This window comes from Pristis pectinata, chromosome 3 (genome assembly GCF_009764475.1).
Source record: "Pristis pectinata isolate sPriPec2 chromosome 3, sPriPec2.1.pri, whole genome shotgun sequence".
In the NCBI taxonomy this organism is placed as follows: domain Eukaryota; kingdom Metazoa; phylum Chordata; class Chondrichthyes; order Rhinopristiformes; family Pristidae; genus Pristis; species Pristis pectinata.
This window is the reverse complement of record NC_067407.1, coordinates 16,028,640-16,054,663: the sequence shown is the minus strand read 5'-3', so window position 1 is coordinate 16,054,663 and position 26,024 is coordinate 16,028,640. Positions and strand designations below refer to the sequence as shown.

The 26,024-nt window shown below is 41.5% G+C and overlaps 1 protein-coding gene across 1 annotated transcript; it reads left to right on the top strand.

Moving 5' to 3' along the window:
- The first annotated feature begins 758 nt into the window (after window positions 1–758).
- Window positions 759–26,024, top strand: f3a (coagulation factor IIIa). Its single transcript, XM_052012069.1, has 6 exons — window positions 759–1,164; window positions 3,402–3,513; window positions 19,839–20,029; window positions 21,133–21,311; window positions 23,711–23,864; window positions 25,379–26,024. The coding sequence occupies exons 1-6, from the start codon at window positions 1,101–1,103 to the stop codon at window positions 25,513–25,515; spliced, it is 837 nt and encodes a 278-aa protein (XP_051868029.1). The 5' UTR covers window positions 759–1,100; the 3' UTR covers window positions 25,516–26,024.

Sequence of the window (26,024 nt, the reverse complement as noted above, 5' to 3'; positions counted from 1 at the left end):
ACAGGTACACGGATAGAAAAGGTTTAGAGGGATATGGGCCAAACGCCGGCAAATGGGGCTAGCTCAGTTAGGCAACTTGGTCGGCATGGACGAGTTGGGCAGAACGGCCGGTTTCCATGCCTGGATAGCTCTATAACTCTGATACCAACCAAGATGAGCTTTCTTGCAACGCGAGTTCAAACCAATTACGACTATTCCAGAAGCTGATAGTTTTTGATAAGGAGGTTAGAGAAGTCCTGTTTCCATTCGATGATGAAATTACTATTTTCGTTAATATGCAACGACAAAGTCAGAATTAGAATCAGAATCAGGTTTATTATCGCAATGCAAGAATATTTTGTGCAAGTGCAAGGGTAATGCAAGAATATTTTGTACAGTGCAAGAATATTTTGCACAGAGGTTGATTAGAACCGGAAGCCTTGACTAAAAAGAGAGGTTGCCACAGATTCCGTCACTTTTAACGCATATAATTGTGAAAGATTATGGAATAATCCAATGAGCCTCTGTGGTTATAGAGACAACGCAGGCGATACTTCCTTCCGCGCTGTGTGTGTTTCAGTATTATTGGTTGGTAAAGACATTTCAAGAAGTTTGTTGAGGACGTTTTACGTTTTCTGAAAGGTCCATTCTCAATATTCCCTTCCTTCATGCTGGAAACCACCAGAACACAAGGAAGTGAATCACGATGGACACGCCTTGTCCCATCACCTGTACAGCCCAGGTGAACGGGGCGGGCGCTCAGTCTGAGGACACCGCGGCTCCTGCGCTGCTGGAAGAGGCGATTATCGCAGTTCCCAACAAACTATGGCTGGGAGAGGAGGGGCAAGGACTGGCAGATCTCTCCTCCCATTGGCTACCCCGGGAAAAGGGGGCTGCCCGCTGCATTTCTGAGCATTTTTTAGTCTGGGCAGGCTTGCAATGGGGAGCAGTTTTGGAAGAGGTTGCGTGGAACTGTACGACAGACTTGGGAGGACTGGCTGACCGCACTTCATCTCGATTAGACCACCAACACGGGCAGAAAGTTACCTGACACCTGTGGAGAGAATCGCTGCCGCCTGCCCAGCTTTTTAACAGCGCCCTCCCTTTCCCTTCCTCTCATCATGGACTGCCGTGTCATTGCTTTGGGATTTGTCATTCTTTGCCTTCACTTTGGGCCCGCTTCAGGTAATGTGGTCAAACTGTGCGGGGTCCGATGCTCCTATCGCAACCGCGTTTAATGATTTGCCCGTGAATGAACACACAGCACAGCTGCGTATATAACTATTTAATCGTGTTACGGTTGTCCACGATTGTGCATTTAAATCAAAGGAGAATGGAAGAAGTAGTTTGAGACGGAAAAAAATCAGTTGTGGTTCATTGGCTGGCAACTTAGTGTTTTTAAAAGAAAATTCTTTAAAAGGAAAACTTTGTGTTTTTAAAAAGAAGTTTACAGAACAACGTGTAATCAGACCCTCTGTTGCCTGCGGGGTCTGAGAGTGAAGAGCCCGAGCGATCTTAGTAGAAGCGCCGGTCATATTCAAGTCAAATTCGGGCGATGTTCAGGTTCTCCTTAGATTAAAAAAAATGCACCGTAATGTATACATTCTGACTGCTGTTATAGAGCAACAACGCTCTATCTATCCACATAACTTTTATCCATACACAAGGTGTGGGCATAATTGGTTAGCGATTAATTGTGCGGTTCCCCTTAAGAAGGTGGTGAACCACCTTCTGGAAGGCTTCTGGGGAAGGTGTTCCCGCAGCAGTTGGGGAGGGAGCGGCGCGACTGAGATGTGGCGACGGTGAAGGAATAGATTTCCAGCATTTTCTGTTTGTATAATTTGGTTATTCGATAGTGACACCGCGCCCACTGTATGAAACATTATACACTTCAGTGCACTCACCTGTTCGGTAGTATCCAGAGCATGCACTGTTTTCCCCGTACACTCCCGCAGCCGGAAATAAGTCTGAAGTGTGGGACTTGTAGCTGATGGCATCTTCATAAACGTGCAGCCCGTGGTCTCTTAGGTGTACAAGGACGCCATACCAGCAGTTTCACTGCGGTGAAATGAACCAAGGTGCTTGGTTGCAACGTTAACAAGCAAGGATCACAAGAATATATTAGGAGATGTGACCAAAAGCTTGGTAGAAGGGTTGGTTTTAAAGAGCATTGCAAACACGCAAGGAAGGGTAGGGGGATTGAGCATGTATGGAAGGAATTCCCGAGATTGGGTGCTGCTCAGTGAATGTGTCGCTGGCATTGGTGGAACCAATAGCATCAAGGATGTGCAGAAGGCCAGAATTGGAAGAACACAGACATTTCATCGTGTTATAAAACTAGCTGAGAACTAGATAGGAAATGTCGAGGGCATGGAGGGGTCTGTGAACAAGAATGAGAGTTTTCAAATCCAGGTTGTGTTGTAGTGGGAATGGTGTAGGTCAGTGAGCACACAGGTGATGGATGGACAGAACATGGAGCAAGTTGGATTACAGGCAGCGGAAGTTCAGAGGGAATCAAGTTCACGGAGGGAAGTCAGCCAGGAGTATGTTGAATAGTCGAGTTTAGAGGTAACAATAGCACAGAGGGAGATTTCAGCAGGAAGTGAGCTGAGGCATGGGGGGGGGGGGGAGAGGTGTGGGTAGGCTAGTGGAAATAGTAAAGCTGAGCTCATGTGGTTGGAAACTCATCTCAGAGTCAAAGCTGACAATTTTTTGGCAAGTTACAAACAGATTGAAATCCCGAGGAGCAACATAGAACTGGAGGGGCCGAGGAGAGGGCCATGGGATAACAGTGCAGGAATGGGAAGGGAAAGCAATGCAGGTTACTCTATGACTAAACAGGTAAGTGTTTTATGAGGTGTAATGTTTGATACTTGGACTGTGATGTTGCAATACATTAGCCAAAATAGTGATAAAAGCAGACAATGTTGGAAATACCCAGCAGGTCAGGCAGCATCATGGAGGGGAGGAGAAGCAGAGCGAATACGACAGGCCAGTGACATCTTATCAGGCAAAAGGTTATCTACCTGCTGAAAAGTCATCAACCTGATGTTGTTTCTCCACAGATGCAGCCTGACCTACTGAGTATTTCCATCATTTTCTATTTTGTTGCAGATTTGCAGCATCCACAGAATTTTTTTGCTTTTTGATTACAAAACAGTAAAATCACATCCATCTGACGTAAAGATGTTTAACATTCAAGTTGTATTTTTCACTGTGTATCTGGAAGACAATAAAGAGCCCTTATGGGTTTATAATTTATAATTTATTTGCTTAAGTTAATGTAAATTAAACATTAGGCCTTTGAGCTCTTACACTAATTCACTGTTAAACTCTTGCTCCTATGAGGAAGAGGAAACTGACCAGTTTTGTGAATGTTCTTGGATGAATGAAGAATTGTCTTTTTTTTATTACACCTTCAGGCACTTTGTTGAAACCTGTTACTAACGTAAAGTGGAAATCATTCAATTTCCGCACAACACTACAATGGGAAAAGACTTCAGAAAACGTGGTGTACACAGTGAGATTGACTGAGTAAGTAAATCATTCCTATAGGAAGTACAGAGCTCATGGAGCAAGCCCAGTTCTCTGAGCAGTAGTTGGAAGACAGTAAAATGTGTTGAGTGATTTGCAAACTATCACGTTACATACGTCAACCTATTGATGTCGTGAGCCAACATTGTGGCGAGTGAACTGTTCCAAAAGGATTTAAAGAAAATCACAGTTGCAGTGTTTTCCTCTAAATCCTTGGATTATATTCATGCATTGTGAACAGGATTCAGTGTAAACTTCATGAGATTCACAGAACATACGTCTGTGCCGAACATGATGCCAAATTAAACTAATCCCTTCTGCCTGCACATGATCCAAATCCCTGCTGCATATTCACGTGCCCATCTAAAAGCTGCTTAAACGTGACTATCATTTCTGCTTCCACCACTACCCCCATCAGCATGTTCCAAGCACCCACCACCCTCTGTGTAAAAAAAAAACTTGTGCTACACATCTTTTAAACTTTCCCCCTCTCACCTTAAAGCTATGCCCTTGAGTATTCAACATTTCTACCCTGGGAAAAGGATTCTGACTGTCTACCCTACCTATTGCTTCTCATAGTTTTATAAACTTGTATCAGGTCTCCCCTTGGCCTCTGACGCTCTGAAATATTTATGCTCAGAAATAATGGTTTGAAGGAAGCGTACTCCTAAAGTGGGCTTCAGGTGGAATTGCAAATTCTCAGGCATTAAAGGTTAATCCCCAGGATACTACAACAAATAACAAAACTGTTTAAAATATCATAGGATCCTTTAAAATGGATTTTTCAAATAATTTCCTTCAGACACTTCTGTCCTTAAACCTCTTGGCAACAGGTGGGTGGGCTTTGGTTGTTTAGCTAGACAGTGGTTGGAGGTAGGGGAGAGCATATAATGAGATCTCTAAGAATCCACCCAACTAGACTTGGCAATAAAATTTGAGGGCAGTGCAAGTCCTGAGGGACTACCTTGAAAATTAAACATGATTTCAGTTACCAAATAACTGCACTCCCACACTACTCTGACTCGGCTTTACCTTTCAATTCCAATGGATACACAGCTTTGTTTGGCAATCAATTAAGTCTATCACAAGACTTCCATTGTTTCATGACACAGGTATTCTCTATCTCTTATAACCTACTACATTCAAGGTTGAAGACAAACAGGATGTTATGACATAGAACTGGCTGAGGTTAACATTGTACACAATTGGGAGTCACACCTTGTAGTTCAAAATTGCTGTAATAAACTTATTAAAATGTTGGTTGTTGAGCAATTTTCATGTGCTGCACACACGCGCATTTAAACACAGAACTCAGGAATTCAGTGTTTGAATTGCTCTGCTCCTCCAGAGGCTGTGTAATACTGAAATCATGTTGGGACTCTCAACATTAACAGCATGGATTCCACAAGGTTGCGATACTGACATACTAGATTCTTACTTCCCATGTCAAAAAAGCGTGGCCTGTTTATTTCAGTATGTGAATTTTTAATAAAGGGATGTCTTAATCACTGCTAAATGATCTTCTTGGTGTTTAAAATAAACTTCTTCAGTCACGGAGATCTTTCTTCCAGGCTGTAATTATTGTTGGAAATGTGGTAAGAATAAAAATGAGACATTTCCCTTTTGCCCTTGTTACCCCTCTTTCTCTCTAATTCCTATCACCTTACTTACATTCTGTCCCTGAACTGGCATTGATTTCAATAGTCTGACCAGCAGTCTGGTTCAGACTTGAAGCTGCTCATTAACAATAGAGATGCCAATCTGCTTATGCTGAACATACAAATCCAAAAGGGTGCTGTTTTTTTAATCTCAAGAGTTTTGCTGACAGCAGATTCCTATGCAAAAGCCCTTTGCAAATCAAGAGGGAAAGCAAATGTGTAAGGACTGGCTCTGCTGAATGAGACCAAGAGACCCAATGGCCCAATTTTATAGTGTATTATCGCTGAGAAGCAATGGGGAAGTTAAGATAAAGAACATTACATAAAATCAAGAGGAATCCTACAACACATCTAGAATGTCCTCTGCAAGGGGTTGCATGTTAGCCTTCCTTTTGGGTTCTGCACTTGCCACACGTGGGAAGTTTCTTTGTCAGCAACTCCTGAGGTCATGAAATAATGAGTTGACTTGACACCTATACAGCCATGATGTTCAATGTGTACACATGGCTGTGGAGTTTCTTCTGAAGTTCCCAGTACTATTTTTTTTTATAAATTTCCAGAGGTTCCAGCACAAATCTGGATTCTCCTCAGTCTCACTGTTGCTGGAAAAGTAATCTGGTTCTCCTTCTGCCAACATCCACACAGAGGCACATGTGGGGTAACTGACAGCACCATTAAATCATGGGAATACTGAGCTCACTGGTGCTGTATATTAACACCACTGATTATCGTGGGCACAGCTATATAGGGTGCTTCCTATATGACTGTGTGGCATTGGCAACAAGTCAGGACATTCCGGTCTCTGCTGGTGCACACAAAAACCTGCATCACCAGTGAGTAGACAGAAGAAACCAGGAGAGATTCAGGATTCAACATGCAGTCTCACTCTTCAAAGATCTGCAACATGTCTAAACTGATCCCTGAATTCACCTTTATTCCCAATGTTTCAGTCATTTAGAGCATTCATCCAGAAAGACTCCAGTATTTCTGTCTTACCCACTGGAGCATGTAATTATTCCTTCCAGGTTTCTTGCCTCCACAACTTGATCTTGAAACCTGGGCAACAAATATCTTTTGTGTGGGGAAAAGTCTTTCTGATATCAATCCTACATTTATCCATTGGTAGCTTAAGTCTGTACCTCCCTCTATAACTTGCTCTAAAAACTACCTTATTCTAAATAAGATCATAAGTTTTGCATTCAATTCTGGTCGCCCCATTAAAGAAAGGATATAGAGGCTTTGGAGAGGGTGCAGAAGAGGTTTACCAGGATGCTGCCTGGATTCGAAGGCATGTGCTATAAGGGGAGGTTGGATAAACTTGGTTGTTTTCTCTGGAGCGGTGGAGGCTGAGGAGAGATCTGATGGAGGTTTATAAGATTGAGAGGCATAGATTGAGGAGACAGCCAATATCTTTATCCCAGGGTAGAAATGTCTAATACCAGAGGGCATACATTTAAGGTGAGGGGGGTAAATTCAAAGGAGATGTGCGGGGCAAGTGTTTTATCCAGGAAGTGGTGGGTGCCTGGAATGTGTTGCCGAGGTGGTGGTGGAGGCAGATACAATAGAGGCATTCAAGAGGCTCTTGGATAGGCACATGAATGAGCAGGAAATGGAGGGGTATGGACATTGTGTGGGCATTTGGTTATTAATTTAGTTAGGTCGGCACAACATTGTGGGCCAAAGGGTCTGTTCCTGTGCTGTAATGTTCTATGTTTCATGTTCTATAAGGTCCCTTTTTCCATCCTTCTCCATAACTCTGGCCCAGAATGCTGGTGGCTTGCCTCTACGTTGTACTTCAATTATTGAATTGTTTCTTGGCAAACAGAATTGAACGCAACCCTCGAGCTGTGGCTGAAGTGGAGCATTTGCAACTTGATCCCTCAACTTGTTCTACTGGTTTGGCCACAAGTTTCAAAGTTAAATTGTCTTGAGCAGACATGTTAAGGATAATGTTGTGGTTGAGACAGCAATGGTACTGTTATCCATTAGAAATGGGAATGTAGCCAGGGGACAAACTAAAGTTACTGTGTTTACTGTATTTAAAAGAGACAAGAAAACAAGTCCAGGGAGCTACAAATCTGTTTAACTTCGACATCATTGGCAGGAAATGTAATGGAATCTTTACATAAAGAAGTAATGGAAAAGTATCTAGAAACCAGAAATAACACAGAGTCAGCAGTAGGGATTTAGACAAGGAATGTTGCACTTGACCAATTTTATTGGGTTCTTTACAGAAATAACAGGAAGAACAGACGAAGATAATGTGGTAGATGTAACTTCCTTGGATTTTCAATGAGGTACTGGACAGTAAGATCAGAGTGTACAAAGTGCAGGAACTGGTGGCAGAATGGATGGTCAAAGGCTGGAAACTGAAGGCAAATGCTAAGGGAAGCCACACAGGCTGCAAAAGGTGTGAAGTGGTGTTCCACTGGACATATTGCTCAGTTCTGGTCAACTCATTATAGGAAGGATGTGAAAGCTTTAGAGAGGGTGCAGAGGAGATTTGCCAGGATGCTGCCTGGATTGGAGAGCATGTCTTATCAGGATAGGTTGAGTGAGCTGGGGCTTTTCTCTTTGGAGAGAAGGAGGAGGAGAGGTGACCTGATAGAGGTGTACAAGATGATAAGAGGCATAGAGCGAGTGGACAGTCAGAGACCTTTTCCCAGGGTGAAAATGGCTAACATGAGGGGGCATAATTTTAAGGTGAGTGGAGGCAGGTATAAGGGGGATGTCAGAGTTAAGTTTTTTTTACACAGACAGTGGTAGGTGTATGGAACGCACTGCCAGCAGAGGTGGTGGGGGCAGATACAGTAGGGACGTTTAAGAGACTCTTGGATAGCCACATGAATGATAGAGAAATGGAGGGAAGTGTTAACATTTGGGAGGGAGGGGTTAGATAGATATTAGTGCAGGATAAAATGTTGGCAGAACATTGTAGTCCGAAGGGCCTGTGCTGTGCTCTAGTGTTCTATGTTCTATACTGTGACTGCTATTCCCTGTTTATATTTGCACTCTGGAATCAGGAGTGCGATTTTTAAAACTTGAAGCTTGTGTCATTGGGCAACATGATTAAACATGGCAGGGTGGCAACAAAATGCAGGAAGACAATAAACCAGGAATTGGCCTTTCAGAAGTATGAGCAAGTACATTTTGGTAAGAAGATTAGGAGGTCACATGCTGCTTGGATAATGAGAATCTGATTGGAAAGGTAAGTGTGGTACAGAGGCACAACACAGAGAGCTGCTGCCTCAAAGCTCCACCGACTCGGGTTCAATCCAGATCTCTGGTGCTGGGTGGAGTTTGCATGTTCTTCCTATGACCCTGTGCATTTCTTTTGGGTGCTCTGGTTTCCCATTGACCCGACTGGTCAATTAATTGCCCATAGTAAATGGTATGTAGTGTAGGTGGGTGTTAGAATTGATACAAATGTAGGGAGAATAGGTTACAGGGAAAGTTAGCAGGGAATGACATTGCTCTGTGAGCAGGCATGGATCGGATGGGCCAAGTGGCTTCCTTCTGTGCTGTAAGGAAAGATGGCACATTTAGGGGAACAAATACACAAATCATTGCAAGCGGTGTTGCAGGTTGATATGTGTGTCGTGAACCAAACAAAGCACTGGATTTCACTTTTTAAAGTAATTGAATTGAAAAGCAAGTAATTCTTGATTGAGCCTTGCTTAAACTGTGCAGTGCTCTGTGCAGTATATTGTCTCAATATTGCAGACAGGATAAGGAGGCAAGAAGAAGTTTCACATAGTGGTGGGAGGTGTTGCTTAATGTGAAAGGCTGGGCAGCCTGGGGTTATTTTTTTCCAGAGAAAAATGCTGATTAAAGTCTGCAAGATAATGAAATTGTTCGGCAGTGTAGCTGCATAGGGACAACATTACTCATAGAGCATACCAAAATAAAAAGGTCATTATAAAAGGAAATTAGTAATAAACCCAATAGAAAATTCAAAGGAAGCTTTAAGATGCACAGTAGTTTGTAGCTATTTTCTGACTTCAGTATTTAAGGAGATCAGGAATGCTCTCTCTTTGGCAGTACCCTTGGATTAAGGATAACTTGTCCTACTCTGGGTTGGTGGGTTCTGAAATAGCTGATGAGGCCAGTGTGGGAGCCACGGGTGCTTCTGTCAACAGGGCAGGAGGTGCCTGATGAATATTTTGTGAGTTGGTATGCTGTTCTGCTATTTACACAGAGCATCTGTATGCTCGCAGTGCATGGACTTGAAGATCTCAATACAATCCCGAATACTTGTTCTCTGCTTTGAGTGGTCATAAATCAAGGGTTCCCAGGAGTCAGTGGAGAAGTTTCATTTCTTCAAGGAGACTTTGAGCATATCCTTGAATCTTTTCCTCTCTGTTTGGTAAGGTCTTCCTGTGTAATTGGGACTAGCTCGGATAGACATCTTGGTTGGCATTTCCGTACTGTATAACTCTGAGTCTATGATAGTACTTGGAATCAAGTGTCTATTTTGAGAGTCTACTGTCAGGCATAAGAAAGATGTGGTTTGTCCATTGTAACTGTTCTCAACTGTGTGGTAACTCCAAGAAATTGCAGGAAGCAGAACCAGCCACTACACTTGGCCTTTTCCAAACTCATTAAAGCCTTTGATTTCATCAGTTGGGGGGGGGGGGGCTGTGGAGCACCCTCCTCAAATTTGGCTGTGCACAGAAATTCATCTCCAATTTACCTTTGCTTCATGACGGCATGCTAGACATGATCCTATGCAACAGGTTTACAACAGAACCAATCTCAAGGAAGACTGGTTTCAAACAAAGCTGTGTCATTGCCCTGAAACTTTCCTTAACCTTCCTTGTTGTAATGTAGCACCTTACCTTCAACAAACTTCCTGCAGGAGTGGAGCTTGTCCACAGAATCAATGGGAAACTGCTTAATCTACAATGACTACACTTCAAAACCAGGGTCACCTGAACCTCAAAGCAATTACAAATTGTTTGATTGCAATGGTCCTGTGCAAACAATACATTGCAATTATTATCTGGATCAGATGATGATGGAGTGGATACCAGGTTTACACAATAAAGCCTGGAAGATTACTATTAAACATTCATTGGTGGGTGGAGACTTCCTCTGTGGGTGCTAGTGCCACACCTATTTGAGAGTATCGGCCATCTGCTTAGTCAATCCTTCTCCCCACAGCAGTCAGTCAACATAACAAAATGTGTGTAGCCCACAGCCAGTGCTCTCACATATGTGGAACACTAACAACCAAAGGCAATTAGAACATTAGAACAGTACAGCACAGGAATAGGCCTTTCAGCCCTCAATGTCTGTGCTGACCATGATGCCAATCTGAACCAGTCGCATAATTCCACAAGGTCCATATCCCTCTATCCCCTCTGTTTGCTTCTACCACCTTGCTGGTGGCATGTTTTAGGCACCTACCACTCTCTATGTTTAAAAAAAAATCCTGCCTTGTAAATTTCCTTTAAACTCCTCCCCCTCTCACATTAAACCTAACTTTCTCCCCAGTAATCCTTCCCCTCTCTCCAGGCTCCAGTTCCCTTCCCTTGGCCACCGTCCCCTCCCCCAGCCCCATCTCCCACCCTCTCTGTCCTGCTTTTCTTCACGATCTACTTTTCAGCTGAAAAGCTGGAGCAAAGAGCCAAAGCCCAGAATGCAGTGTGGCAATAGTGCTGAAACAATAGGGCAGAGATTAAGCAAGGAGTGGTTTCAAAGCATTTTTGTTAGATTGCAATTTCATAAGTAAATGCATCAGCTCTTTTTAGAAACTTTTTCTTCAAAGCGTGTTTCTAACTACTTCAGCAGGAGGTCTGAGGCTAGTGTTAACTGTATTCATGAGGCCAGCACTTCTGAAAGGCTGAATGTGCTTTTGTTGTGTTCGACGTTTGATGTAGCTGCTGAATTCATTTTAAGTGGATTAATGCCTGTTCAACAGTGCAGGCTGAGTCTAATTGCCTGTACGTGAACTTTGTCTGTCTGATGTTTTATTGCATCAAGTAACTGCAGCAGTGAATCAAAGTGCTCGATGCTGCAGTCGTGATTCTAATGATTGGCTTGGGGTAGAATGGCAGTCAATTTTCCAGAGTGGTGATTTTGTTGCTGTTGTAAGAGTTTGTGTAGATGTATGAGTTCGAAACATTTCCATCAAAAAGTGCCTTATAGAACTGATATCTTATAAGTGAACCAAAGGTTCCCAGGAGTCAGTGGGGATGTTTCATTTTGTTTGAACACATCTTTGAATTTTTGTCCTTTCTCTGCCTGATAGTGTGTTCCTGTGATAGTGCTTGGAATAAAGTGTCCAATTTGGGAGTCTAGTGTCAGGCTAGATGATGTGGCTTGTCCATTGTAACTGTTCTCAGCTGTGTGGCAACACCAAGAAAATGCAGGAAGCAGCACCTTTCCTTGCATAAAAAGAAAGGAGTAGGCCACTCGGCCCCTCAAGACTTGCCCCACCATTCAATATCAACTCCACACTTCAGCTTCTCATTTGTGCCAGTTCCCCATTGCCTCAATTCTCTCACTTTTCAAAAACTATCTACTTCCTAATTAAGTACCCACAATGATCTAGCCATAAAGACGAGTTTAAATAAAACCTACTTCACAAATAGGTGTTGTTAATATTGTCTCTGCAATTATAAATTGAGCAGCAACAGAAACTAAATCCATCAGCAAGGGACTAATAGAAACAAACCTTCAGGAATGAAAGAGTTTGAATAGATAAACACTGGATAGTTGTTTCCATTGGTCGGACAGTGTTACTGTGGACAATCAGTGATATTCATGAAATACTAAAGAGTTTAGAAGATTGTTTTTTGAGCAAATGTTTAATGCTTCATTGCCACAATTAACTGCTGATGTTAGATTGATGCATAAAAGGGATGTAAGTAAGGTCCGACAGTTGTCTCCTTTACCAGTTTCAATAATTAGTGCGAGTGCAACGTCTTTGAATAATGAATTCAGCCGAGACTGCACATCAAAAAGTGCTTTGCTGCCACAGACACAATCTCTGATCATCCCTGCCAGGACAGTGTCCCAAGGTAGATCACCACTGTCCCAACCAGACGTTTGGGGCAGGCCACAAATCCGCTGTCTGGAGCTAAAGGTAACAACAGTGCAGGTTGTCAGACACATTCAGTGAGGTGCCCAGGCAAAGTGAACAGACAAGGACATGGGAGTTAGAATGTGCTGTGGAAAAATGTAAGATCACGCACTTTGCTTTTAAAAAAGAACTAGAAACACTGAGTATTTTTAAGTCATAACAAATTGAAAGGCTTGCTGTATCTGCATGTTAACTTGCAAGGATACACAAGTCCCTTTGAACACCAACCTGAATGTATTTCTCTGAAACTGATTCTGAATGCAGCTCACCCCAGTAAGCACTCAAAGGAGTTTATTCCCATCTCCATGGATGATTAATCTCGTCTGCTGTCCCGTACAAGTTGCCCGATGCTTCTTATAATAGAAAAATCACTCCTTTGATAACTGATTGATGTATCTGCCTCCCTCTTAAGCTCGTCTATATCCACGCATTGACTGATTGAATTAATCCTTGCCATAAATTTTCACAGAAGTTGTTTAGAGAGGGAAGAATTCTGAGTTTATCAGGACCTTGAGAAGTTCCTACTTTAGTGATCACTTATCTATTGATGTGGAAATCTGTACACAGTTATACCACAATAGTTCTGTGGAGAAAACAGATAAGTAACTTGTGTCCTTGGGTTAGTCCTGTTTGTGATTGAATTCATTTTGTGGAATCTTCAACTCACAACCAGTTTTAAAAGTTATTTTATAAACGGTCCTCTGTTTCCTTGTGGCATGATGGGATGGAAATTTTGGTCAATTTTTAGTCAATGTCAGTTCATTATTGGTTTACCATGAATTAAATGTGTTTCTCGATGTAAGTTTGGCTACGTAACCATCATCCAAGCCTTAGGGCAGACATGGTAGTGTCGCGGTTAGCGTAACGCTATTACAGCGTTAGCAACCCGGGTTCAATTCCCGATGCTGTCTGTAAGGACTTTGTATGTTCTCCCTGTGTCTGCATGGGTTTCCTCTGGGTGCTCCGGTTTCTTCATTCCAAAGGCGTATGGGTTAGGAAGTTGTGGACATGCTACGTTGGCGCTGGCAGCGTGGCGACACTTGCAGGCTGTCCCCAGAACACTCTACGCAAAAGATGGATTTCACTGTGTGTTTCAATGTACATGTGACTAATAAAGAAATCTTATCTAGTTACTTCTCGGCTTGACTTTTCCAAAATTCAACCAGTTTATCTTTTCATAAGCATCAGCGCACCTGTTCTGTCCTGGACAAATCCCATTCACTTTTGATTTTTCTCCACACATTTAATTGTAGGTTGCCCAACACCTCCAATTTAAACCTCCAAATCCCTGTGGTTAAAAAACATCTAAAGGCTCAAATTTCTCCGCAGAGATGCTGGTATTTGAGCAACGGTAAACCGATCATACTTCACCCATACGGCCGCTAGGAATGAGTAAAGTTTGGATAATAAATCTCAGTTTTCATTCATTGTTATAGAGAGATTAGGAGAGATAACATTGGCTTATATTTTGTCCCCATGGCTCTGCAGTCTATAATTAATTGCCTGCCATTGCATACACTGAGATCAGCTAAACATGCACATCTAAGAATCAGAAATTACTTTCTTTTCTTTTTTTTCTTTTTCAATCTTTTTATTAGTTTTCAAATTAATATAGATTAATATATAACATCAATGTTTATACATGTAACACAAAGAGATCAGGAGACCAATCATAGCATGGATAATCATAAAGAACAATAAAATCTGTAGATCCAACGATCTTTTAGTAAATGAATATAGTATAAAAGAAAGAAAAAGATTTATTATATAAATATAAAAGAAAGAAAAAAAAATCCCCAAATCAATAAGAAAAATTATAAACAATATGTCAAACCAAACTAAGCTAAACAAAAAAAAATTTCTAGAAAAAAAACAAACAGAAAAAAAACTGGACTAAAATTTCTTAGTAGAAACAGAGCAATATTATGTCGTCAACTCCGTTCCTCTAAGTTGAAAGGTTATTACAAGGGGATCTATATCATGTGAAAATATTGAATAAATGGACTCCAAATACCTTCAAATTTAAGCAAAGGATCAACAGTACCACTCCTAATTTTTTCCAAGTTTAAACATGATATAGTTAGAAATTACTTCTCTTCATACCTAACTTCCTCCAGCACATTAGAGGGAGTTTAACCACCTCCCCAACATCCCCTCCATCCTCCACCCTCCACCATTCTCTTCATCTCCATCACTCCATGGGCACAACCCTCCCCACCCTCAAGGACATCTTCAAGAGGCGGCACTTCAAGAACGTGGCATCTATCATGAAGGACCCCCACCATCCAGGACATGCCCTCTTCTCATTACTACCATCAGGGAGGAGGTACAGGAGCCTGAAGACCCACACTCAATGATTCAGGGACAGCTTCTTCCCGTCTGCCATCAGATTTCTGAACAATCCATGAACCCACCAACACCACTTCATTATTCCTTTTTTTTGCACTATATACTTAGTTTTGTAATTTACAGATTTTTATGTCTTGGCACTGTACTGCTGCTGCAAAACAACAAATTTCACATCATATGTCAGTGATAATAAACCTGATTCTGATTCTCCTGGAGTGAATTTCCCTCAGTTCTTCACTCCAACATTGTTGTCAGCATCATCCTTCCAAATTCGATCCCAAAATACCTCTCTCTTCACCTCCCTCCCCTTAAGATGCTCATCAAAATCTAATTGGCCAACCCTTAGATTACTCCCACTAACATCTCTTCCTGTGAAACAGCATTCCTTTTTCTGATTATCTCTGTTCAGTACAGCTGAAGAGACTAAATACTTGATTTTTTTTGCTGTGGTTATTTAACCAGTTAATTGCTGTTTTCTTTAGTTTAAAGCTAAGGCTGATTTGTCAAAGTGTAAAATCTCTGATTCTTAGACACACATAGCAAAATCTTCTTCAGATTAATCCATGATATTTGTTCAGCTGATCTCAATGTAAGCAATGGCAAGCAACTAATCATTAATGGCAGTGTCCATGAGAAAGAAATATAAACCAAGGTTATCTCTCCTAATGTCTATATGACAATGAACAAATACTAAGATTTACTGTCTAAAGCTTAACCATTCCTAGGGCCTGTAAGGGTAAAGTATGAGAGGTTTATCATTGCTCAAACACCAGCATTTCTGTGAGGATATTCAAATGTTTAGAAGTAAACTAAACGGGCTTAGCTGGAAGTAAAACATTCTTGTTGATGAAACACTTGTAGTATGAAATTTACTGTGACTCATCCATTCACAGAACAGTGTTACAATGTTCCTTCTGTAATCTTTACTCGCAATGCTGTTTGCAAAAAATCTTCTTAATATTCAGACACCAGAAGTCATATTTAGTTTTACAACAATATGATGGTACAGGATCAGTAAGAGTCTGCAGATTAAAATTACATGAGTGATACCACAAAACTGTGGTCATTTCTTAATCTTCTTAATATTCAGACACCAGAAGTCATATTTAGTTTTACAACAATATGATGGTACAGGATCAGTAAGAGTCTGCAGATTAAAATTACATGAGTGATACCACAAAACTGTGGTCATTTCTATCAGGAGAAGATGGGTCTCTTTTCTCTTGTAGAGAAGAGCAAAATGGGCCTTTATTATATAATACACACCAAAAGTGAAATAGTGAAATCAGAGACCAGTGAGTTCTGAGAATTAGGAAGTACTATTGGGAGTACTTAAAGCAAGTAGCACAGAAGTATTTAAAGGGAGGTTAGATAAGGTTATGAAGAAGAAAAGAGCAGGTGGTAATGTAGTGGTTATTACATTGGGGCAGCACGGTAGCGTAGCAGTTAGTGTAATGCTATTACAGTGCCAGCGATCAGGGTTCAATTCCCATCGCTGTCTGTAAGGAGTTTGTACGTTCTCCTGTGGGTTTCCTCTGGGTGCTCCGGTTTCCTCCCACATTCGAAAGATGTATGGGTAGGTTAATTTTGGGGTTTAAAATGGGCGGCGCGGACTCGTTGGGCCGAAAGGGCCTGTTACCACGCTGTAAATAAAAAACAAATTACACTGACTATACAACATTACACTGACAAAACTCCCTAAACTGCCACATCATTTCACACTTGCAGAAAAATTCCCTCTGTTCCAGCCATCGAGCTCCCCTGCCTTCTCTGCTACCCAGACTATTTTTCCCTTTGTCAGTTTTGATGAAGGATCCCAGCCTGAAACATTGATGGTTTCTCTTTCCACAGATGCTACCTGACTGCTGAGTGTCTCCAGCATTTTCAGTTTTTATTATATGTGAGAGAGTAGTTCATTTTACTTGCTGTTATCAGGTTGTATTTGCAAACGGTTCCAGTGTCAATGGCAGAAAGCCTTTGAAACATGGAAGTAAGATAGCCTTTCTCCTTCTCTGATCTAAATTCTATAGTTAGCAAGGCACAAGCACTAACCCACTTGCTCCCTGGTAGTCTCAGCAGTTTTGCTGGTGAGTGAAGATAACAGGGACATTGGTGTCCACTGAGTCAACTTGGGAGGAAACATTGTATTCTAACCAGCCTCAGCCAAACTGGTGGGACCGGAAACAACTGCAAGACAGGAGCTAGAAGACATTGACTTGTACTTGTATTGTGGCCTTCCTCACTCATTAGCATCATACGCTGGTGATAAGGTACCAAAGGAGCCAGTAGCTCTGGAGCACCTCCCCTAGTTACCATTTTCCTCTGTGCACTGTGCATCACCACTTGGCTTCACTCTGCCATTAAAGTTCTCACAAATGGACCTTGCCCAGCATGGGCTCCGAGACGGACGTCAGCTACAGATGGTCTGACATCCTTTCTTTCCTTTCTGTTCCTGGGCCCAGTTGTAGCGCTACTGCTATTATTAATTGAACCAACCTATGCCGGCAAGTGGTAATGTAGAAATGTACTGGAGAATAGCCAACTCTTTGGATATAGTTCCACAACTGGAGCCACTGTTGCATGGTGACTGAAGCTAAACTCCAATTTATTAAGTGGGAATCAAGGTCTTTTAAAATCAAATTTTGCAATTCACTCCCTTTTCCTGTGAAAACCAAAACCATCTCTGGTAGACAAAATATTGTCCAGTGATTATTAAATAGAGGCCTTATGTCTCCTACCTACCCATCCAGCCCATGAATATTTAAACTCCCTCTTTTAGCAGTCTGCTACGCAATGCCAGGCTGAGCTAAAACATAGACACTAGCAGCATGATTACTATGTAGAAAGGTGCAGCCTTTGTGCACTGAATGGAATCACGTGGACATTGCACAACGTAAGAAACATTGCTCAAGAGCTCTTGAAATTTGAGCAATTTACCACAAAGCAGCAGAACCAGTGAAAGGAAGCCTTCCTCTGAAGCAGTTTCTTTGGATTGACGGTGACTTGTTTCCACTCCGGTTTTGTGGATTTTGAGGGGTCCTCAGACTTGGGAAAAGGTAGGGCGGGGTGATTGATGGGGTGAGTGGGTGGATCATTTGGGACGTTGTTTGTAAAAGGCCTCTTTGTGCTCCCACATAGACACCTGATGTGCTCTGTTCCTTCCTGGATGCACCTTCTCCACTTTGAGTGAGGGGCCAATGATTTCCTTGAGGGTATTACTCTGCTTCCAAGGAGGATTCAAGAATACCCTTGAAGGGTTTCCTCTGTCCTTTCGGAAATCTCCTTGTACAATGTAGCCATCCCACTGGAGTTGGTAGATCAGAGCCTTGATCCTGGGGACGTTGGCCTGGGAGAGCACTCTGATCTTGGTTTACCTGTCTGGCTCGTGCATTTGGACGATTTTGTAGAAACAGCATTGGTGGGAATTCAAGTGCCTTCAGGTACCTGCTATGTCCACATCTCAGAACCACACAGGGAGAAGTCAAAGAATCTTTGAGGCAGAAGTAGACCATGTGTACATTTTCTTGGATTTATCACAAGTAAAGAAGTACTGATGGTGATCAATATGGGCATTGATCAAGGCCCAAAGCTGTGATCACGATAACAATGCATTCACCCAATGACTTTCTCTAAATTCCTTCTATCTGTCTTTGAAAATGTAGCATTTAATTCTAACAAGGTGTATTAATAGAAAGTAGAATTGACAAAGTCCATAAATTAAGATGAAAAACACGATGATGCTGCAGGAACTCAGCAGGCCAGGCATCATCCAGTTGAGTCCCCCCAGCATCATTGTGTTTTTCATCTAGATTCCAGCATCTGCAGTCCTTTGTTTCTCCATAAATTAAAATCTGCATTTCTGTACTTGACAAGGTTATTTATGTAGATCCAGTCAGATAATGAACTATCACCGACAAGTAAAATAGTGTGCAATTGTTTCAAGGGCTAATCTTTTCTATCATGCTGAAAGAACATTTTATCACAATATCTCAGCTAAAAATAAAAGCGGGTGAAATTTCCTATGAAAATTGTGTTATGTTTGGGGTTTAAGCATTCCTTAATTTCTGAGGAAATGTTTAACATTAGAGTTTGAATTGATTCATTTGGAAGGTTTTTTTTATCCAAAGGGTACTCTGAGATCTGGAACTCGCTGCTCGAAATGTTGGTGAAGGCAGAAACCCACATCACATTTAAAAAAGTACCTTGATATGCACTGGAAGTGCTGTTCCATATAATCTTGAATAGAACAGCACTTCACGTGCAATTCAATGTACTTTTTAAATGTGATATGACTTCCTGCCTTCACGCCCATTTCAAGCAGTGAGGCCCTGACCCCAGCTGGGAAATTGGATTGGGCTAGACAACCACAGGGGCACAATGACCAACATGGCCTCTTCCTGTTATATTTATTTCTATGATACATTACTTAAAACATGCCAAGAGATTCCTTCCCCACCAGGAATCAGAATAAAATACCAAATCCAATGCTAACAGGAGCCTATCCATGAGCTGAACATTACCCAGCCCAACAGGAAATATTATTTCAATTTCTTCGATGTAAGAAGCCGGAGAGCTCTCACTAAATTACCCTGTGGATACATTCTGCTCTGTGGTGCATTAATTAGTTCCATTTCTTTCCACACCACAAGTATTTTGCCTGTATCAGCTCCATGAGCATGTGTTCAATACCGTGAAATGGTGTTGGACTCGATGATTAGATTTTGACCACTTTTGAAGCATCCCACCACATTAAAGGAGCTACAAAAATGCAACTTATTGTCATTGTCAAGCATACTCCATTTATAGGCCGGATCTTGCCATCAGATCTTTGGTTGATGGTCGACACAGAATTTGTGGGCTGATTGCTCTGATTCTGTGCTGTATCTCTCTATGACTCTATGAGCTTTGGTGTGGAGAGATGGGTGTGAGAGTAAGAGGTAGGCGTATACACCTTCCGCAGCTTGTAATCAGAAGAAGCTGTTGGAAGAGAGGTGGGATGTGTGAAGGAGGATTAAATGTATTAATCTTCCGTGGTTAACAACCTTGCAACCTCAGTAACATCCACTCCAGTGACAGAAAGCTCAGGTCCTGCAGACTGTTTGGTATGCTGCTGTTTTCTGAAATGAGGAAGCTGTGTACATTGAACAATAAACTGTTGATTTTAAATTTTGTTTCAGACAGGAACCCAATGCTTATTTTCATTTTAATATTGAATTAACAATTTTTCATAGCAAGAAATCTGACTGGAAAAAAAAGCCTGAATGTACCCAGATGGAAGCTACAAGCTGTGACTTGACCAGCCTGATGCAGAACGTAAATGCCACCTATTTCGCAGAGGTGCTAAGCTTTGATGTCACTATCACAGAGGAAAACGAACAACCTCCTTTCACCAAATCTCCTGAGATCCAGCTGTTGAAGGACAGTAAGTCTCATGAGCACTCTTGGAACGTAACGGCTCTCGTACTACGATGCTTTCAACAATAGCCACCATCACCTGCATTCACTGTGAAAGTAGTACTTTAAGAAAAAAAGTTTGAATAGATCACAGTAGGTGACCAATTCAGAGCAAAGCTGTCCACTTTGAAGCTGAGGTTCAACAGACCATAGAATGGCAGAACAGGCTTGAGGAATGAACGTCCTGCGCTATCATTCTATTATATAAAATCCTGCAGAAGGCAGTGATAAAAATATTAATAGTGTGTAACTTTTCACAGTATGTAAAGGTAATGAAGAGTTGCATCCAATCCAATAACAATATAAAGACAACATTGTCCATGAATTATGAACTCCAGAGCTTTTTGTTCAAATTTTTAGAATAGTACTTTGAAGCTACAATTTGGTATTGGTATTGGTTTATTATTGTCACTTGTACCGAGGTACAGTGAAAAATTGTACAGATCAATTCATTACACAGTGCAGTTACACCGAGTTAGTACAGAGTGCATTGAGGTAGTACAGGTAAAACAATAACAGTACAGAGTAAAGTGTCACAGCGACAGGGGAAGTGCAGTGCAGGTAGACAATAAGGTACAAGGTCACACAATCTACCTTGTTGTGACCTTGCATTTGGAGGTGTAAGTACATAAAACTGAGCCACAGGTAACAGTCTGAGAGTCACTGTAAGAGAGGAAAGCAAGATTTATTCTAGAATAAAACAGTGAATGACACTGATACCTGTATTGTATCTGTTACATTAAATGTATAACATTGTTCAAATATGCTATATTATTTTATATCAGAATCAGATCTATTGTCACTGACATATGATGTGAAATTTGGTGTTTTGCGGCAGCAGTACAGTGCAAATACATAAAAATCTATACATTACAGAAATAAGTAGTGCAAAAAAAAAGGAATAATGAGGTAGTGTTCATGGACCATTCAGAAAGCTGATGGTGAAGGAGAAGAAGCTGTTCCTTTATCACTGAGTGTAGCTCTTCAGGTTCCTGTACCTCCTCCCTGATGGAATATTCTTATTAGAAAGTTTCTTTCTGTTTATTAAGTTGGCTTTTCTTTGTACTCTAGCTGAGATTGGACAAGCAAGCTTCAAAATCGTCAAAAATGAAACTGAAATTCAATTGACAATAGAAGATCCACTGACCCACATCAGATTTTCAAATAAAACTCCAAAAACACTCCGGGATATCTATGGACCTGAACTTGAGTACAAAGTGTTTTATTGGAAAGATCGCACAAGTGGCAAGGTGTGTGCAAAGTTTCTTTTAAATTTGAAAGATACTCCAGGGATACATTGAGAACAAAACGACAACATAAACAATTAAAAAGGCAAAACTCTGCAGATGATGGAAATACTTTGCAAGACAGGCAGAGAGAAAAACGTATCGGGTCAATGACTTTCCATCAGAACTGGGAAAATGTAGAAAATGAGCGTGTTTAAGTTGCACAGAAGGGGAAAGGTTGGAGAAAACAAAGAGAATGTCTGTGATAGGATAAAAAAACAAAAGAACGTGGATGGCACAGATTGGTGTCAGCTGAGAAAGGATGGTGAAGGGTAGTAGAACTGTAATCTGTCTGTAGGAGATGTAAATAGATAAGGACAGAGGAGGGAGAGAAAACAATGCTGGAACTATGTGAGACAGGACAAAACAGTTGCTAGAAATCGGAAGTAAAAGGGAATGTTGGAACAGAAATGTATATGGAAAGAGGAAAACTGGAAAGGCTGGTTATCAAAAACTGTTGAATTCAGTGCTGGGTCCACAAGGGCTGCCATATACCTGGCTGGAAGATGAGGTGCTCTTTCTTGAGCTTACATTGGACTTCATTGGAACGATGCAGAAGGCCAAAACCATAGAGAACAGATTGGGAATGGTTGCACAAGAAGTGGATGTTGGAGATGGAAGAGTGGAATTTGTGGAGGGAACCATCCGTTCAGAATGTTGAAAGAGGAGGCGAAAGCAGGTCATGTTTGGAGGTGGCATCTCATTGAAGATGGCAGAAATTACAGAAGATAATCCGTTGAATATTGTGGGGTGGAAGGCGAGGACGGGGAATTCTATCCTTACTCTGGGTAGGAGGAGATGGGGTGAGAACAGAAATTTGGGAAATGGAACAGATACAGTTTAAAGCCCAGTCAACTAAAGTGGAGGGGAAGCCCTACTTAAGGAAAAGGGAAAACATCTTGAAAGCGTTGATGTGGAAAGTGAAAATTAAAAAACCTGCAGATGCTGGAAATCTAATATAAAAATAGAAAATACTGGAAATACTCCGTGGGTCAGGTCAGGTCACAACTATGGGAAGAGGAACAGGGTTAACATTTCAGGTCAAAGACCTTTTGTCAGAACTGGGAAGAAAGAACCATAGAACAGTACAGAACAATACAGGCCCTTTGGCCCACCATGTTGTGCCGACCTTTAAACCATACCTAAGACTATCTAACCCCTTCCTCCCACATATCCCTCTATTTTAAATTCCTCCATATGCTTATCTAACAATCTCCTGAATTTGACCACTGTACCTGCCTCCACCACCACCCCAGGCAGCGCATTCCATGCCCCAACCACTCTCTGGGTAAAAAGCCTCCCTCTGATATCTCCCTTGAACTTCCCACCCATTACTTTACAGCCATGCCCTCTTGTATTGAGCATTGGTGCCCTGGGAAAGAGGCGCTGGCTGTCTACCCTATCTATTCCTCTTAATATTTTGTATATCTCTATCATGTCTCCCCTCATCCTCCTTCTCTCCAAAGACTGAAGCCCTAGCTCCCTTAGTCTCTCCTCAGAGGTTCAGAATCTTGTTAAACTGCAGGGATGGTGGGCAAGGGGGGGATGTCTCTGATAGGGTAAAACCAAGGTGACCATGGGGATAAGCTACAAACAAGATTATCTGGTCAATAGGAGTGGTTAGAGGGTGAGCTCATAGACAAAAGAACACAGACAAAGGAATGTAGTAATTGCAAATGACAGAGCAGGAAAACAGGCCTGGCAGGTCAGTCCCATGCACATTCTACAGTGGAAAGTGCTGTCATCAGAACAGGTACAACCGTGCTGAAGAAGCTGTGAGAATGGAATAGAGTCCTTACAAGAAGCAGGGTAGGAAGAGGCGTAGAGAAGATTGGAGTCCATGGACTTGCTGTGGATGTTGGTCACTAACCCTGATTTGGAGATAAAGGGGAGGGAGGGGTCAGAGAAGGACCACGTGAAAGTGAGAGCAGGGGGAAAATTGTAGCCAAGGTGATGACACTGTTAGGTGCTATAAGGGAGCAGAAATACCATGATTACCATCATCAATGTACAGGGAAAAGAGATGATAGATAGATCTTTATTAGTCACATGTACATGGAAACACACAGTGAAATACATCTTTTGCGTGGAGTGTTCTGGGGGCAGCCTGCAAGTGTCACCACATTTCTGGCGCCAACATAGCATGCCCACAACTTCCTAACCCGTACGTCTTTGGAATGCGAGAGGAAACCGGAGCACCTAGAGGAAACCCATGCAGTCACAGGGAGAACGTACAGACTCCTTACAGACAGCGGCAGGAATTGAACCCGGGTTTCTGGTGCTGTAATAGCGTTACGCTAACCGCTAGACTAAGGAAGGCCACTTGTGTTCTCATTAATAATTACTTTTTTATTTCTTAACAGAAAACTAAAATTGTAAAAGGTCAAGTGCTATTAATGGATGTTGACCCAGGATTCAGTTACTGCTTCTCCATTCAACCCTATATCAGATCACTGTATAAGAACGGCCAAGAAAGTTCATTCCAATGCACACATTCTTCAGAAGGTTTTCTTTCAGGTATTTCCTTCCTGAGACTTTCTATTCTGCTTCCTAAAATAAAGATAGCATGTACAATGCAAATTTCAGGATCCTTTCAGAGTGTTGTTAAACATTGGCTTTGTAGCCAATGAAGTACTTTAGAGGTATGGTCACTATTGTGGGTAACACGGCAGCCGACATGTGCACAGCAAGCTCCCACAATCACCAATGTGAAAGTGACCAGATAAACTATGTTCACATCAGTGTATCAGGTAGGACTGTGGTAACTCCCCTGCTTCAGAATAATGAATTTGATACGTTTTGCCCATTTGAGAGAGCAGATGGATTGTCCGTGTAGTGTCCCATCTGAAAGTTAACACTGTGACATTCCATGCAGCCTAGTTTTTTTTGTGTTCAAGTCCAAATTTATCAGAGATGTTCATGCACACCTTTCAATATGTGAAGGGAAACATCACTGATAGTTTTCAATTTATTTTAAGTAAAAAGAAGTCTTGGTTTCAAGAGGTCCTGGGCACCCCATAGCATCCTTGCCATTTAATGGCAATTAAAAGAAATGCATTTGAATAATTTCAGGTTGAAAGCCCCACAGCAGGACTGATACATAGAGGGGATCAAGAAGTAACTGTAGTGGTACCTGTGAAATTATTCAATTTAACTGAGCCCAATTTCAGCACCAGGTTATTTTCTCAGTTACCAAATTATCAAATGTTTCAGTCTTTAAGACCATCAGACAGAGGCGATTGGTGGCATTTTAAAGATGATCATTTCACAACACATTTAAACACCAACTAAATTAATGTTTAAGATTACCCATTACTTCTCCAGAAGATACGTTTCTCCTAAAGGGCCACCCTTTTGCATTTTTGCAAAATTGGCACCTTGGTCAAGACCAACCCTTTAGTGTATCAGTAACTTATCCTGAGAAGTTGGTGGTGTGCCACTCTTTGAACTGCGACAGTACCTGTGCTACTTACATTGGTAAGGAGTTCCATGATTTAAACCCAGTGACACTGAACTAACAGTAATATATCTCCTAAGGAAGATGCTGCATGACTTGGAGGTTAACTTGTAAGCGGCAGCATTCCCAAGTGCCTTATGACCTTGTTGATGGAGGAGGTAGAAATGAGGGTGTTGAAAGGCGATGCTGAAGAAGCTTTACCAAATAGTTAGTGTTTTTGTAGTAAGGTCTTATGTGGCATGGCTGTTGCAGTGCCCTGGACTAATGATAAATGGATATATGTGCCAAAGTGATCTGAGCAGCTACTTAAATAAATCACCAGCATTCACTGGGTTAATTTTGCCATAGAAAGCCAGAGGACTGGACATTTAGAGGAGGCCAGGATCCATTAAAGTTAATATTTCGGTCAATGACCTGTCACTGGAACCTGAGATGTCATTCCCACTGTTCATTTATGAACAGATTCATTGTGTCTATCTCCTGTACTTTGCTGCTGTTTGATTGCCAGAATTCACAGTTCATTTCCCTTTCTCACAATTATTACATGCATTTTTTTCCCTCTCTTCCCATCTAGATTATGGCCTTGGTGCCTATGCCTTAGTGGGACTCGGAGTACTGCTGATCCTCAGTATATTTATTGGGATAACAGTGTTCTTGTGCCGACGCAAGACTGTTCACAACATTCCTGAAGCCAATCCCTTGACGGTTTAGGCATAACGTGAAAGAAGTGTGTTTTTGACAGCCCTGTTCCATGAGCTGAGGGGGCTTTACTTAAACTGATGGTAGGAAGCAAAATGATTCTTTTACATTTGTACCTTACAGTCACGGCTCATCATTCACAGGTGAATGGAGGATTGAAAGATTTGTTTCTGTGAAACTATAGGACTTATCCACGTACTGAACATATGCAGAATGGTTTCTGTAATTTTCTAAAGCACTAATTAGGAAACTCTGTCAATGATTAATAAGGCACTTTCATATATGGTTTTTCTGTTGGTTTCTGGGTAATACTATAATGCTGTGAAAATATGGATGTTGTAAATGTATTTAATAACTAAGTTTTAATTAGTTTTCTTTCCATTGATGGGCACCTTAAGGAATCTTATGTATATTGGTGTTTATTTATCTTGAATATCTTTCAAAGGGGAATATATCTTTTGTATGAGTACTTTTAAACTTTTTTAGTAAAAATAAACCAAGTACTTAATAAATGATGGTGA

Bases quoted from the DNA above. Each gene is read 5' to 3' on its own strand.
- f3a (XM_052012069.1), top strand. From the start codon at position 1,101: ATGGACTGCCGTGTCATTGCTTTGGGATTTGTCATTCTTTGCCTTCAC. The intron at 20,030-21,132 runs GTAAGTCTCATG...TTTGTACTCTAG, and splicing joins GATCCAGCTGTTGAAGGACA to CTGAGATTGGACAAGCAAGC. The intron at 23,865-25,378 runs GTATTTCCTTCC...CTTCCCATCTAG, and splicing joins TTCAGAAGGTTTTCTTTCAG to ATTATGGCCTTGGTGCCTAT.